The 16,424-nt window shown below is 55.2% G+C and overlaps 1 protein-coding gene across 10 annotated transcripts in view; it reads left to right on the forward strand.

Moving 5' to 3' along the window:
* Positions 1 to 6,309: 6,309 nt before the first annotated feature.
* Positions 6,310 to 16,424, forward strand: part of NTNG2 (netrin G2) — an 80,494-nt gene continuing 70,379 nt past the window's right edge. For 4 of the 10 annotated variants that reach the window (XM_033194621.1, XM_033194658.1, XM_033194678.1 and 1 more), the window contains exons 1-4: positions 6,466 to 6,602; positions 9,828 to 9,917; positions 10,281 to 10,413; positions 10,649 to 11,343. In XM_033194621.1, the coding sequence (XP_033050512.1) occupies positions 11,131 to 11,343 (213 nt within the window). In that variant the 5' untranslated portion in view covers positions 6,466 to 6,602; positions 9,828 to 9,917; positions 10,281 to 10,413; positions 10,649 to 11,130. Of the gene's footprint in view, positions 6,603 to 7,311; positions 7,755 to 9,827; positions 9,918 to 10,280; positions 10,414 to 10,648; positions 11,344 to 16,424 lie in introns of those variants that run through there. The other 6 variants (XM_033194625.1, XM_033194634.1, XM_033194689.1 and 3 more) reach the window with 6 other exon arrangements.

A 16,424-nucleotide genomic window follows, 5' to 3' on the forward strand; every position in this document is an offset into this window, starting at 1 on the left:
GTTTGAGCTTTCCTTGTCTCCTATCCTGAGAGGCAGGACTTGCCTCCACCACTAACTTTGTGTTGTCTAGTGTTTTTGGCAACACCGCCAGGCCAGCACGCTCACACTGTGCCTGCATGCATGTGTGTGTGCATATGCATACTTAGACCCACTCACACTTCCTCAGACTGCACTGCCTCCCTGGTTTGGCCTGTGTCTGGCACATAGTAGGTACTTAGACAATCTATGTGAGGTGCACAGGCAGCCTGGTCCATGTGACATGAATAATCCCACTATACTTGCTGCACCCCAGAGGCAGGACCCAGTGGATCTGTCACCATGGGCATCCCCAGGGCTGGGGGATGCTGGCACACAGTAGGTACTCAGTGGGTAGCCCACAATTGCCCAGAAGATGCCCCCTGAGCTCGAAGCTGGCAGGGCTGGGCAGTTACCCACTCTCACTGAGAAAGGGGTGCCAATGCTCCTTTGCATCCTGTCTCCTGAGCCTGAGGAGTCCTCAGAGACTCTGGAATTCATGGCAGTGAGCAGTAATGGGCCCTGCCTCTGGGGCTTCCAGACGAGAGACCAGCTGCCTGCGATCCCTGGCTCTCTGCTGCTCCATGGAGGGTGGAAGGGGCGGGCTTCCTTCTCACAGCAGAGACCCCTCCCCGGGGAGCTGAGCAGCTTTGCCTTGAGGAGCCTGGACTCTTCTGGGCTGAGCTTTGCTGCTTTCCTCTCCCTGTCATACTGCTGGAACTCGGGGAAAGAGACATTTCCATGGGAACTCACGGATTGGTGGGATCCCAGCCAGGCTCCTGGTGGAAGAAACTTTGCAGAGAAAGGCACGGTGGCTCAGTAGTATTTCCACCCAGTCCACAGGGGCTGTTCTCACTGCCCAGGTCCCTGGAGAAGGGACCAAGTCACTCCCAGCTCCCAGTCCCTGTATCTCCTTTTTTTTTTTTTTTTTTGGCTCTGTCACCCAGGGTAGAGTGCAGTAGTGCAATTTGATCCCTGGAGAAGGCACCAAGTCACTCCCAGCTCCCAGTCCCTGTATCTCCTTTTTTTTTTTTTCTTTTTTTGGCTCTGTCACCCAGGGTAGAGTGCAGTAGTGCAATTTGATCTCAGCTCACTGCAACCTCCACCTCCCAGGTTCAAGTGATTTTCATGCCTCAGCCTCCCAAGTAGCTGAGACTACAGGCACGCACCACCACGCCTGGCTAATTTTTGTATTTTTAGTAGAGACAGGGTTTCACCATGTTAGCCAGGCTGGTCTCAAGCTCCTGACATCAAGTGATCCGCCCACATCAGCCTCCCAAAGTAATGGGATTACAGGTGTGAGCCACCGTGCCCAGCTAGTCCCTGTGTCTTTCACTGGCAAGTGGAGACTGCAATGCCGGTTCCCTCCCAGGTCTGTTGGGAAGAAACAATCGTGGAATGATAAGCTTGGGACCGAGACCATATATCAGCCCAACTATGAAGCCTGGATTCAAATAGGAGCCCTGCCCTCCCAGAATAACCCAGGACACATCCTTCAACCTCAGGATTCTCGTCTGAAGAATGGCCAGGATAAGAGTCTCTTTCACAGAGTGGTGGTGGTTAAAGCAGAAATTGGAGATCGTCAGTAAACTGCTGTGCTTCGTGCCTGAGTGTGTAATACCAGAGCCACCTTGTGTTAAGCACTTTCTAGAAGTCAATTTGATTTCAAGCATTAGTTCACTAAATCCTTAGACCAAGCCGAGGTATTGGAGAACATTCTAACCTCCATTTTCCAGATGAAACAACTGAGGCTTGGCAAGGTGAGTCACAGAGCCAGGAATGGGACCCCATTGAAATCTGGACTCTGAAGCCCCAGATTTCACCTGTGACTGTATTAGGTGCTCATTTAAGATCTGGAAGGACCAACAAGGTTCAGCCACCATCCCATTTCACAGCTGAGAAAACTGAGACCCAGAGCAGGGAAGAGACCAGTCAAGTCATAGAGCTGCTGGTGCTGGAACCAGGCCTAAGGTTCCACAATTGCTGCTCAACATTTATCGAGCACTTACTGTGTGCTGGGTTTGAAATTGCTTTCTGTCCATCGTTGTATTTGATCTTTACCATAACTCTAGGAAGATGGAGACTATTATAATCCCATTTTTCATTTGGGTAAAGTGAGGCAGAGAAGGAAGTAGCTTACTCAAGGTCGCACAGCTAATTAGCGGGAGAGGCACAACTCATACCCAGGGAGTCAGGCTCTAGGGCCCTCATCCAAGCCACTCTATGGCACTGCCTCCCAGCCAGGGCAGGCTGGCCTTGCCCGGCAGCCTGGGGCCTAGGCCGACTTGCCTGCCAAGGGGGTGGGATCTGCATGACTCCTGCGGTACAGCTGCCACTGGGCAAGGCAGGGTGCTACTGAGCTGCAGTACTCAGGGAGACGGGCACGGAGCTAGGACTGGCAAGCTCAGTGTGCTCGAAGGCCATTAGCCCCCTGCCTCTCCGAAGAGAAGTTTATCCAACAAAATGCAGGCAAGCAAAGAACACGTTCCGCTTTATGTGTCTCTTGTTGTAGGCAGTGCACTTCTTGGGAGATGTGTGGATGAAAGGCGCCATATAAAATGCAATCAATTATGAATCACCATTACTGAATTAATCACATGTATGATTAATACAGTAATAATAATTAATGGGAGTATGGTCTAGAGATTAGAGCTGAGGACTGACAGGGAGGGGTCACAGTGCTTCTAGCAGCCTCTGCCACTGCCTGGAGGTGTCACCTTGGGGAAGGCCGCAGGTTCCCCCTTCCCGTACCTTGGCAGTAGAAGGGGCCCCAGGATGTCTTGAATACCCCTAGATGGTCCTGGGCACAGGATCTTACCACTTCCTTAACAGCTGCATCTCAACTGCTCAAGGTCAAGGGGACAAAGAGTTTCTCAAAGAATCAAACTCTTGGCCTGGCATAAGTGAACAGAGTGAGCGAGGAGAGGGGTGAGAACTTGGTAGGGGTGTCCTTTGAGCTTGCACTTGACTTAAATCAGCAATGTGAGCTCATTTTTTCTGTCTGTCTGTCTGCATCAGGACGTGTCTTCTCTTGGAAGTCCCCAGAGGGCCCGGACCTCATCTGTTACCTCTCATTACAAAGCTAGTAGATTCTTTTTGCTTGTGACTTTATAATTTCCTGTTACTCATCTATACCATGCATATTTCCTCATTGTAAAGGAGTCAAGCAACCCAGAGATGATATCTATAATAAAGCCCATTGGTCCCCCCCTCATCTCCCCTGTTCATGCTTTGGTGTATACCTTCATTGTCCACATATATAATGGATGTGTCCACATATATAGTGGACTTGTATACAATCATGTGTATATAATCATATATATGTATGGTTATATACAAATCCTTTTAAAAAATATAGATGGAATAAAATGAAATGCATTGTTCTGCAGATGCTTTTTGATAGCAAATTCCGCATACACAATTCAAATTAAAACTGTGCATTGGAGCCAAAATCCCACCAGTGAAGAGGATGATTAGGCTGCTGGTGAGAGGGGAGCCAGCGATTATTTTCGGGGAGATTCATTAACACTTTCCTGCCCCTGGTGCTCAGCTTCTTTTCATTGCTGGAAAAAGGTCATTTTTCAGAAGCTACCTTAATGAAGTTTAAAAATGAACGTCCCTCAACCACCTGGTCCCCACATGGCTGAAATCCTATTTGTTCCCTATCTTGGAAAATAAGTGCTTTATGGTTCACTTGAAAGGAACATCGTCTCCTGGAGGCTGCTGTGGAGTGCAGTCAACTCAGGATCATAGCAGAGGGACCACCCTCCTGGACAAATCCCCTCATCGTGCAGATGGGGAAACTGAAGCCAAGAGCAGGGAAGGGATCTCCCCCAGCCACACACAGTGTGGTAAGTGCTGAGCCAAGAAAAGCCCATTATCCCAACTCTCAGTGCAGTGCTCTTTCCATTATCCTGGGGCCTGGAAATGAGGAGACCAGAAGACAGCTTCTGGCATAGGTCCCCGAAAAAAACACTGTTGGCATCAGCTTGTTCCAGAGGCAAGGAGTATTGGGAGGGTGGGGGCTGGCAGAGAGGCACGTTAAAAATTGTTTCTAGTGGCACATATCTTTGCATACGGGTCACTGAAACCCTCCTGGCAGTGCTAGGGAGGAGGCACCCCGGTCCCTCTGCTGTGATTAGATGAACTACAAATAAGAGGCGGCCCCTCCATCTCTTTGGCTGTTCCTGACAGCATCCAGTCCACAGTGATGATGGAGGAGCAGGGTGGTTCCCAGGGATTGATGACCCTGCCCCGGGGTGACAGCAGGCTGAGGGCTGACCCTGGTCATCACTCACCCTGTGCAGGAGCCCCACACCCTGCCCTTCACTGCTGCCTGCAGGCTGAGTACTTAAAAATCATGCCACTAAGATCTGTTCTCTTCTCCCAAGGAGCTTCCTCCTGCATAGAACAGGTAACTAGGGGCTGGCCCATGTCTGCCTTCCTGAGCTGCTTGGTGGGATAGGCCCATCTCCGGTGGTAGGCATCTGAGAGCATGTGCAGGTAGAGGCACACAATGGCCCTGTTTTGACCCCTCTTTGAAAAAAGAAGGATTTACCATTCATATCTCACATATGGGGAAACTGAGCCCCAAAGCAATCTGGGCCGTGTTCCAAGTTAATCAGCCAGCCAGGCCAGTGACAGAGCATCACCCAGGAACCCAAGAGCCCTGCCTCCCCGGCCAGAGTCCTTAGCTATGTGACCTTCGGCAAGTTACTTAACATCTCTAACTTGAGGCTTTGCTACTAGCAGTGAAGTCACTGGGCTTTGGCAAAGATTCAGTGAATAATGCACACAAACTGGTTTGCACGGAGTCTGGCATAAAACAGGTGTTCAATAAATATATTATTATTACAGCAGATGACAATCTTTAATTCTGCATCCTCTGCCTGTTATGTCACAATATTCTAAATATTATTCAGCAGTATAACTCCCTCTCCAGTTTTCAGGGCAGCTGAGAGCAGGGAAGGGTTAAGGTGGAGGTGAAGAGTGGCAGCAGGGCCGGGCACTGAGGTGCCATGTCTTGCTCCATTCCCAACACCCTCTATGACCTTGGGCTGGTCTCTCTCTCTGCCTCTCTCTCTGTCTGTCCTCAGGCCCTTTGTTCTTGATGCATCCAAATGATAGTGCTGGCTGCTCAAGGCTGCAGTGAGCCCACCCCAGGAGGCCAGGAGTGTCCGAAAACCACATGTGCTTCTGGAAGATGTGGAAACTCTCCCAGAAGCCCTAGGAGGCAGCCTGGCAGGAAACCACCCGGGGGTCGCAGAGTACAGGGCTGCACGATGTGATGTTGCCAACTCGGTGGCCTCTGCCCGGGTTGCTGCTACGGGAGCCCTCCCACACCTGCCTTCCATGCTTGCAGGGGAGGGAGGCAGAGAACCCCTTAGCCAGGCCCCTCCTGCCCCCCTACTCTGCACTCTCTGCAGAGCTGGCTTGGCTTCGTCAAAAGCAAGGCCCATCAGGGTGGAGGCGGCGGTGTGTCAGCTGGTATTCAGGCTCTGGTTGTGCGCTCAGATCGCTCCCCCTCCCCATCTCCCCAAATCCACCCACCCACCCCGGTACCCACTGCTTTGGGCCTTCTGGGTGGCAGCACTTCACAGGGAGAGACCGAGGAGCAGCCCTGAGCCCCTGGCTGTGGGGGGTGGGGGAACTGACTCACTTGGCCCCCCTCCCTCGTGGCGATGGGGCAGTCCCCACACCCATGGGTGCTGGCACCCCAGCAGGCCCCCGGGTTTTGGAAAAGGAAGCTACAGCCCGGCTGCGCCTGACCGGAGCCGGCCGAGGATGCGCTCTGGGCGCAGGGACCCGCTGGCCCCCGGGCCGGGAGGCGATGTTTAGGCAGCGACCCCCTAGAGGCTGCCGGGGCCACCCTGGCCGCGGGCCCGCGGGGACGCCCCTGCTCCCCGCGCCCCTCCCCGGGCCGTGGCGCGTCCCCCGAGCCGCGCAGTATTTCCTTCCTGCACCTTTAAGAAGACCGTTGCTCCGTGGTGGGATGGTGTGTTAAAGCCACACAGAGGAAGTTACGCAGCCCGGATCAGACCGAGAGATAAAAGCCCCGATGGTGATCGTGAGTGATGGCAAGAGGATTTAGCCTCGGCATTAACTTGGAGCTGAGTGCAGGGGGGCAGTGAAGCGCCCGCCATCTGGCCCGCGCCGCGCCGGGGGGATGCCCCGGCTCCCCGACGAGCCGCTGCGAAGCCCACCCGGGCCGGGGGCTAACCGGCGCCGGAGCGCGGGTCCTCCCCGGGCCGCCCAGGGGGGCCAAAAAGTTTGCACTTGTTAGCGGCGACCTCCCGCTCCGCCCGGGCGGGCGATGCGGGCGGCGCGGGCGGCCCCCTCCCCCGGCCCGCGTCTCCGGGACGGCTGCGGGCGGCCCCCCCGGCGGCCGGAGGGCTCTCCGGCCCCGATCTGACGGCGGCGGCGGCGGCGGCCACAGCGGCGGGAGCTGCGCGGGGAAGGAGCAGCGGCTCGCAGCCCTGGGCCCGCGCCCCCACCCAGCGCCAGCCCGAGGGGGGAGGCGCAGCGCCGGAGGGTGGCTGTCCTCGGCCCTCTCGGGTCTCCGCGCCGGGAAGCCGCTCCGAGCCGGGGTAAGGCGGGCGGGGAGAGCCCGGGAGGCGGGCGGGGGAGAGGCTGCAGCTTGGCCAGGCTGGTTTCATTTTTAAAGGGCTTCGGTGACCATGCAGGGTTGCCCGGGCCCGGGAGCCACTTACAGCGGCCCGGCAAAGGCTCGGATGCAAAAGTTGTTTGGTGGCGGCTGCTACGAGCTGAGGACTGGAGTCGCCCCAGAGGGGTGTGTGAGGGTGCGTTCTTAGCAGCATCTTAAAGGGGTAGCTTGTCTTTCTGGCCGGCTTCCCCCGGGTCCTTTCCTTCGTGTGTGTGTGTGTGTGGTGTGTGTGTCTATGTGTGTCGGGGAGGGATGTTGCAAGGATGCTCGGATGTGTCTCGGAAAAGGAAATTAACCCTGCTCCCGCGCCTCTCCCCCACCCCAATTTCACCGCCACCGCTTAGAACCACCCCCATCCCGTGCCCTCCCATCTCTCTGCAAACTGGGAGCCTGTGAGTTGCATAGAGAAACTCCCGGCCAGCCCGGCCGGGGCTGGAAACTTCTCCTGGCGCCGGGAGGGGATCGGGAGGTGAGGGGGCGCAGGCACCGGCTTGGGGCCGGCGTGGAGTCGAACCTGGAACTGAGCGGCGCGCAGATTGGGGGAGCAGAGGCGGCGGGAAGGAGGGAAGAGAGGACCGCGGGCTCTCAGGGTCCGCCCGCACTGGAGTAAGTTGGCCGTCTGGGCTGGGGGCGGCGGCAGCCGGGTCGCCGCAGGCTGCAGCGCCGGGGCAAAGGATCCAACTAGTTCCTGGGCGCCCTGTTCGGTGTCTTTTAATTAAGTGAGGCAGTGCCGAAAAAGGGGGCACCTCAGTCCGGGCCGGGCCTTTATTACAGGCTTAATTATTAATTGCTCCTGTGGCTTGCACGCAACTTTGGGAAGACAAAAAGCAGCTGCGGGGCGCGGGGTTGTGGGTGTCCCAGGCTCGCAGCCGGCCGGAACTGACTCAACCCCGGCCCCGGCCCCGGCCTCGACCCCGCCCGCCGGGACCCACCCGAGGCCGGCTGCTCGCGCCCCGCCTCCCGCGCCCAACTTTCTAGGGCTCCCGCGGGCGGGGACCCAGGGGCCGGATAAAGGGCCCGCTCTGGAGCAGGGGACACTGGGGCCGCCGGAATTAGGACGCCCGCCGAGGCTGCGGTGAGCGCTGGGCGCCCGCTGGACCCCGCCCGGGGCGGAGGACCGGAAGGTGACCCCGCCGGCCAAGCTCCCTTTCCCTCCCGGCAACCCCCACCCTCCCCCGAAGGCAGATTTCAACCCCCTCCGCCGCCCCTGCCGAGGAGGGAGAGGGAACCCCGGGGTGGGCTGAGTCCCCTCCAATCCCAGGAGTCCCCAGCGCCCTTCCTCCAGTGCCCCCAAGGGCCCCGCGCCCGCCGCTGCAAGTTTCCCACACGGCGAGGGCGCAGCCGGCAACTCCAAGAGGAACCTGCTGGCGAGCCCAGCCAGCTCGGGAGGCGCTAATTCAATAAGACAGAGAAATCTGAGTTCAGAAATCCTGATAAAATCTAATTTTCGGGTTTTAATACCCTGGCTATCAGCCCCCCCTCGGTTCCTGACGACTCTTAAAAGAAAATAAAGCACATTGATTCTATTTGTTTCTGGGAGCTGCAGTTTCTTAATAATATCAGGTGAAGATAAATTTTCCACGGAGAAAACGATCCTCCGGGATGCAGCCTTTTACTCTGAAAATTTCCCTGCCGACTCCTCACTCTCTGCGCTCCTCCTCGTTATCCGGGGACTCCTGTGTCTCTTCCCCTCTTCTCTTTTTTCTTTTTGGCAGAACCCGCCTGTAATATTCGTGTGCTGAGCTCAGAATTCCCCCTGCGATGCCAGCAACGCCCAATTGATTGACTAGTTGTAAACACATTTTTCCCCTGGCAGATTTTGTTGTTGTTAGGGTTTTATTTATTTATTTATTTATTTTCCAGGGAATGAGTGGCATTTAAACCAACAGGACTGCAATTAATAGATTTGCGAGTTGCGCCGCGCGCGCCACTCGCCCCAGCCTCCCGGCCTCCGGGCCTCGCTGCCTCCCCGCGCCCGGCGGCGTCCAGCGCCCTGCAAGCCCTGAGCAGCCGCGGGTCCTGCAGCTGAAGGAAGGCGGCAGCTGCGCCCTCCTTGCAAGCCGCAGCCCGGCGTCCTGGTTGTCCCAGCAGCCAGGAGCTCCCTACCTGTTAGTGAACAGTTGGGAGTCGACTGCTGGAAGAATTAATTAGGAACCTGCTGTGCTCTGGGCAGCGCGAGCTCGGGTAGTGGCATCCAAACCTTTGCCGGCCGCGCTATTTTATTTTTACTACATTTTCTCAGGTTGCAAAAATAGACACCGGGCACGTTCTTTCTGAGAGTTTTCTAGCAAGGAGCGCCTTCAAGGCCGGGCAGGCTCTATAACAGGTTCCTCTTTAAACAGCCAGAGGTGAGATGGGGAAAATGGTCCTGGCTGGGTTCTCATTCATCTCCATCAGCAGCCCTTCACCCAGAGAGAGGGGCAGGGGTCGCCCTAACGCAGATGAATGAGTCCCATGCCTGGAGCCCTGGGGCCCTGGCTGGGGTCTGCTCGGAGCCTGAGGTGCTCAGGGCAGCAAGTGTCCGCCACTTCGGTTTGTCATTTTTGGCAGGAGCGTTTTTCTGTCTGGGTGGAGAACGGAGTTTCATGGAAGCACAGTTAACTCTTCAGGGGCCTTGCATGTACAGAAGGTGAAGAGGATGTCAGGAGAGAGCCAGACTCAGACTGGACATTTGGGGAGGTTTGGGAAGTCAAATGCAATCATCAGAGGCATAGTAACCAGAATAATTAATCATGCAGGCACTTCTGCTGTAACTTCTTGCCGTAACCTTTGCCCTATTGGCCAATATTTTTGGCCAGAATCCCATGCTGGCTGGACTTGGATTCTCCCGGTGACATATCCAGTGTCTGGAACACACCACAGTACTGCAGTCATGTTATTTCCCGATGTAACGTTCATATAACTGGTATCTATTTTGATATGATATAACAGTTATATCTATTTTGATTTTAAATAATTAACAGAAGCTTAAAATAGCACAGCAATAATCATAACAGTAACCCGTTTATAGACATACCCTCTAAGAATGATTTGCAAAATGCCGGCCTTGATCAGCAAAATCTGAACTCACAAAACATTGTCACCTCTTTGGCAGTCTTCAGTATCCCTAGTTTCTTACAGTTAAAAAAAATTAAATTTGCCATTTCAGATTGTGCCTATGATTGGGGAGCTGTTTCTCAGTGCCTGGCTCTTCATGGTTGGCCAGCACGTGGAGCACTCTGTTCATCTGTACATATAGGTATGGGCCCATCTGCACCTATAGTTACATTCTCATCTTTGCCTTTAACAACTCTGACATTCTGACTTGACAGTCACGGTATTTTAAAGCAACCATTAAATCTTGGCTCCTGGGGATGCTTTCGAAAGTCTCTGACCCCCAAACAGGAGCACTTCTGCTGAACTAACACTCCCATAAATGAGAGAAAAAATGCATCATCTTTTAAATAACATGCCCGATCTCCAAATGTGCAACTCTGATATTAATAAAAATAACCCAGTTTTCTCGGGTGACTTTGCTAATGCAACCTCATTTTTTGCACATTTTGCCGAAGAGCTTTTCTTCTTATACGTCTCTATTCTCCCCCTCTTTAATTTGTTGCAGGTGTTGTTGCTAATGAGCTCTCTCTCTCCTCCCCTCTTACAATGAAAGACAAGCCAGACCCCAGGTACCTGGATGGATTGAGAGCTGAGATCTCAGAAACTTCATAATAAGTTGCCGATGGCTACCAGCCAAGGTCAGCTGGGCCCCATTAGTGCCGGCCCCCACCAAAGCAGAGCCAAATGGCCTTCTCCCCGGTTAGCACCTCAGTAGCTTTTTATGCTAGTCCAGTCACACAGCTGTTGCCACCTTAAGCGCATATGAAAGAAATCTCTTTTATTGGTCTGAGAACCCAAGTCCAGTCCCAAAGAGGGAACATGTTTCCAGCTAACATGTCCACCTCCTGATTTTATTTTATCTTTACAACGCAGGCTGGAGGGTTGTTTTGCAGTTGTGTTGAGCACGTCACCCATTAAGAGCCCTTTAAAGACCTGGATTGATTGGAAGGACAAAAATTAAAAGCAATCTGATCCGGCCTCATGCAGGATCCCTGCGGATTTTCTCCTTATCCCATTTCCATCCACTGTCACAATTTGAGAGTCTGCCTGATTTGATCAGATTCACCTCCAGGGGAGGTGTGATGACAAGGTTAGGAGGACGTGAAGTTGTGGGCAACTTTCTGATCTGTCCATCAGCAGTCTGAGAAACGCTGGCTCTGAATTTTCCGTATCGGCCTTTTGGAAACAACAAGTTCCTTGCTGTTCGCAAAGCTTCAATGCTTGGGTCCCTGGGACACCCGGCCACCCTCGCCTGGTAGATGTGGCATTTCCATGCTGAGGCCACAAGTCCCGCCTGACCCCGTCGCTGCCTCTCCAGGGCTTCTCTGGGCCGCGCCCCTGCGGACTGCGCAGCCATGCTGCACCTGCTGGCGCTCTTCCTGCACTGCCTCCCTCTGGCCTCTGGGGACTACGACATCTGCAAATCCTGGGTGACCACAGATGAGGGCCCCACCTGGGAGTTCTATGCCTGCCAGCCCAAGGTGATGCGCTTGAAGGACTACGTCAAGGTGAAGGTGGAACCCTCGGGCATCACGTGCGGAGACCCCCCTGAGAGGTTCTGCTCCCATGTAAGTCCACTTACTGCTCTTTTGCTTGTCCAGGCCAAGTGGGAGGAGGTCTGGAGTAGATCCTTGGGGTGGATGAGCAGAGCCGGGGGACTGAGATGCAAGGCTGACTTTCCTGCCTCTTGACCAGGTCTGGACCAGACCTGGACCAGGTCTTTGTCCCACCTTGGAAATGTGTCAAAACAGAGGCCACCCTGAGGACACTGGGGTCATGTGACATTGTTCTCTGGGGTAGCGGCATTCTCGGCCAGCTGGCTAGATTAGTTCCCTCGGGAAGCCCATAGTATTCAGCTCCCCAGCCTTGAGGATAAGCCCCACCTCCTGTGTAGGAAGTCAGCATTCTGGGCGAGTGAGCGAGATGCTACCTGCAACATGATACCCCTCTGTTCATCCTTTCTGCGGTGCAACCTCTTAGTCCACTCAATCCAATCCAGCAGACTGTACCATGAAGCTAGAGCATGCCAAGCACTGAGCTAGCCCTTTGCACGGGGAGGTTTGACGGAGGCTCAGAGGGGATTCACGAAGGAGGAAGTTGCGGGTCAGGCCGGGACAGACAGTGCAGCTGGGTCCCCGTTCAGTTCCATTCCTACATGCAATGACGATAGCCCCTGGGTAAGTCCGGGGAAGGCAGACATTCAGGCGTTGTCCCTTGCCTCCCTAGTTAGAGAAGGAGGAGTCCTAGGGGCACGGAGTACTTCAGTACTCAAGTAATGTTAACAGCAACAACAGCAGCAGAGATGGTTGCATGCGAGCTGCCTGAGTGTGTGGGCTGAGCCTGATGCCATTGCCAGGAGTCCTCCCTTCAGCTAGCCAGGTGGATTCTGTGTTGTATAAAGAAGGAGCGTCAGGGGAGGGCTCTGACCCAGTGACATCTGTGGGCTTCTGTTCCGTCATCTGCAAAATGGGCACACTAAGAGCACACACTCCTAGGGTCATTGTGAGGAGTTTGTGGTTTAACTAATGTAGGTAAAGGGTTCGGAATAGGACCTGGCACAGAGTAAGTGCATGCAGATGTTAGCCATTGTCATTCCGGTCATACAGGTGGGGTAACTGAGGCAGTCCAGGGGTGGTGGGTGAAGGCATCTGGCCAAGGTCACACTCCAGGAGGTGGCGAAGCTGTGATTCCAGCTTAGAGTGGTTCCAGTGTCTCTGAGCTAAGCTGCTTCCCGCCAGGCAGTGCTTTGGAGGCCGTCCCTGAAGGCAGGGCAGAGCCGGGTAGGGCAGCCAGGCTGCAGGAACTCACAGGAGGGGGTCGATGCCATCCCCCAGGCAGCTTGTGCCTCTGCATGTCCTTGGAGGAGCCTCCAGGTCTCCCGGCTTATGGTGGGGCTGACCCGGTGCCCCCACCTGGGAGTCCTGAGGACTCAATCTCATGGGCCGGCTTTGCTCACATCACAGGGCAGTCAGCCTGAGAAGGTAGCTTCTTACTTGGCTTGTCAGTGGCGATGAGGCTGTCGTTGTAGGTGGTGGCTGGGCCAGGGCCAGCTGGGAGAGAGGGAGGGAGGGAGGGAGGGAAGGAGAAGGTGGCACGAAGCCAGGAGCTGGGGCTGGATAGTCTGTGGTCATAACTGCCCCGGGGACCGCAGGGCCAAGCAAGGGGGCTGGGCTCTGGAAGCCAGGAGGAAGGCCAGGATGGGGGCTGGTGCTCAGTCCACATCTCAGAGCCGGTGGGAGGGTTCTCCACACACTACTGGGCACAGTCAACCTCTGTCTCGTGTTAGAGTCTTGACTGTATTTTTTGTCTTAAATATTAATCACTACCTCAATGTGCTTGGGGGAGCAGTTAAATCATAATTCTAGGACCAGCTTCGTGTTGAGGGCTTGAGGTGGGGAGATGACCCTCAGAGGCAAGTCTGAGGCCCTCTCCTGGCCAAAACTGGCTAGGATGTCATTGGCCCTGGACCTCTGCCCCGCCCCCACCCTCAGACAGAACCCAGCACAGTGGGCAGCTGCCCTGGGGAGGGGGTCACCCCTCCCAGTCCCAGTGCTGGCAGAGCCTCATCCCAGGCAGCCATCCTCAAGCCCTGGGGTCTGGAAGAGTGCACTCTCCCATCCCCACCCCCTGCTCCTCTCCTGGGCAGACAGGTGGGGAAGGCAGGGGAGAAAGGATAGTCCCTCCACAATCTACCACATGGGCGAGTCCTCAGTGTCTCGCCACCTGTTTGATGGACTTAAATATTTCATCATGGGCTGCCATCCGGCTCTGCTTTGATTACAAATGTGCATCCGATGAGGATGGGGAGGCCGCTGTGGCAGGCTGCCGGCTTTTGGAGGGCTGGCTTTGGAGGGGTGGCTTTTGGAGGGGTGGTTTTTGAAGGGGTGGCTTTTGAAGGGGTGGTTTTTGAAGGGGTGGCTTTTGAAGGGGTGGCTTTTGAAGGGGTGGCTTTTGGAGGAGTGGTTTTTGGAGGGGATGGTTACTTCCAGGCAGATCTGGGTTCAAACCCTGATGTCACAGTTTATTGTGGCTTCCCTGGGAGGGTCCAGGCAGGTCTCATTTAATCATCTCTGGGATGCTCTGAAGTGGGTCCTATTCTAATCTCATCTTAGGGATTAGAAAGTGTTGCCTCAATCCTGCCAAGGTCACTTTGTTGAGAAGGCAGGCTGGGAACTGCCTGTGGCCAAGGCCCATGCCCACCCACCAGGCGGCACAGCCTCCCCTCTCTCAACTTCTGACCTCTCTGAGTTCCACTGTCTTCCTCTGCCCAGTAGAAGCCATAATGTAGGAGTGTCACGGTGCTGGTGGGACAGCGCAGCCCGGCCATGCTGCCGTGGTACACACGGACACATAGTAGGTATTCAATGTGCAATACTAGTCACTGGCTTATTACTGTTGTGATTATGGCCTCGGTGACTTTCCTGGCTTCTCGACTTCCCCGGAGTCCTTTGCCTCTCCCCAGCCTTGGGGACGCCACGCCTTGTATTTCTACTCTCTGGCAGCAGGTGGAAGATGCAGGCTAGAGGAGCTTCCACGTCTGCAGCCCCAGCAGCTGTTGTTAACCAGCCACCAGGGGGCGCCCTAATGGCGGCCAGTTGCCCACTGCCCCCCTTAGCCTTGCCATCACCCATGGGTCCTTGCTCCCCTTTGCCCCTTCTGCTAGGTGTGTCCCAACATCCAGCCTACGGGAGCGCAAGCCTGGCTGCACTCTGAGGGTACAAGAGGGGCCCAGGGGCGGACGGCCTTTTCAGAGGCAGGATGCAGACCCTCTCTCTCTCCCAGGCTTCTTGTCCTTCAGCAAGGCCACCTGAGAACTGAATTGTAAATTCCAGCCTTGCAAGGAAGGGGAGGAGGCTGAAAGACAAGATAAATGAATAAATAAAAACCTATTGGCTCTAAATGCACAATGAGAATTAATAGGGATGAGCTCTCAACCGAGGATTCTTGGGCAAGGACAAAATTGCAATGAGGGCTATGGGAGAAGAGAAGCCGCCGCCCCCACCCAAATTCCCAGGGCCTGCCCCAGAGGTCAGCCCGACAAAGCTGCGGGCCGGGGAGGAAGCAGGAAGGGCGGCGGGCAAAGGCGTCTCAGCCCCTCGCAGGGCAACTGCTACTTGCAGGACCCCTTCAAGATGGGGAGGGGATGACTGGCATTGGGAGGTACCCCTTAGTGCTCTGCAAGGCAGGGCTCCCGCCGGCCACCTGTGCTCCCCGTGACAGGAAGGGGGAAACCCTTCCTTTGTGCCTTGGAGACAAAAGCTAGCCACCCGAGACTCAGGGGCAAGCTGACAAGCAGGAGAGAGAGATGGAGAGAGCTACTGCCCAGGCAGCCTCACCTTGATAGAGGTGCAGAATCCTAGACTCCGCCCCACACTTGCTGAGCCAGAATCTGCCTTTCAACAGGAAGTCTCTGGAGTGCTGGGGTGGGATTGGTCCACCGTGGTGGATGAAGCCTGTCGTTGACAAAGGGGCCGGAGGTCTGTGGGTCCCATGGGGTCTGTGCAGGTTAAGGGGAGGGCATTGCTGAGGGGAGACAGGAGCCAACAGGAGAGCAGCAGGGGTCCTGGGAATGGGGGGATGGAGCTGGGAGCCTTCCTTGCCAAGGTGGGGTGGGGGGTCTGTGCTTCTGAGCAGGAGCCAGTGGAATGTACCAGAGAGAGGCAGCACTCCCTCCTGACAAGAGCTACAGGCCTGGAATCTGAAGCCCTGAGCTCACATCCCAGTGTTGTCACTTGGGGGCTGGGTGGTCTGAGGTGAGTCATTCAAATTCTCCAAGCCTCAGTTTCCCTATCTGTAAAAGGAGTATGATCGTGACTGCCTTGCCCACCTCACTGACTTCCTAGGAGAGGAAATGCCTCTCACAACATACCGGAAGGTGCTTGGCGGAGACTGTAAGTTCTGTTCTAGTGTGAGGCTTGAATATTATTGTTTATCCAACCTTGATAAGCTTGATGTTTCCACACTGACATGGGTGAACATTCGCATTTCAGCCATGTTGGAGTCTCCAGCATATGGAGGCATCTTGGCTTTGGTGGACAGGAAAGCCAAGGGCAGACTGTGAACGTGCATCTTTGAACACACATCTTACTCAGTTAGAACCTGCTTTAGCTTCTCGGTGCCTCAGTTTACCCAGCTGCAGAGCAAATGGTTCCATTCCTCCCCCAGGGGGTCTGCTGGGCTGATGAATGCAGATGGCAGGCAGGTCCTGGAGTCCTCGAGCCACTCCCCACCGTGACATTGAACACCACATGCAGAATCAAGGTCACAGACGCTCTGCCTCCTGCCCGGCCTCGCTGATCATGAAATGTTTCCATCCAACAATGCAGAGCTGACCAGCCCGATGGCTCTGGCCTCCTTGCCCCTCTGTGTTTCTGGCCGCAGCCTCCCTCCTCTTGCCATCACACAGCCCTCCCTCCCTCCTCTCGCCGTCACACCCCTCCAGTTGGTAGGTGTTTCCAGGTCTGACCTCATGCCAGGCGCAGTTGTGATGGGAAAGTGAGATGACTAGAGAGAACTGAAGCGAAAAACAAGAGAAAACACAACAGACATTGAAGACAATGCCCAGCTAACAACAAATGATGACACCGGCACCTGATATGACAGGAGCTGCAGAAGGAGGAGGGCGTGTCCCCGCCCATGAGCTCTCCCG

Source organism: Trachypithecus francoisi, unplaced genomic scaffold (assembly GCF_009764315.1).
Source record: "Trachypithecus francoisi isolate TF-2019V2 unplaced genomic scaffold, Tfra_2.0 Contig01585, whole genome shotgun sequence".
Lineage (NCBI taxonomy): Eukaryota > Metazoa > Chordata > Mammalia > Primates > Cercopithecidae > Trachypithecus > Trachypithecus francoisi.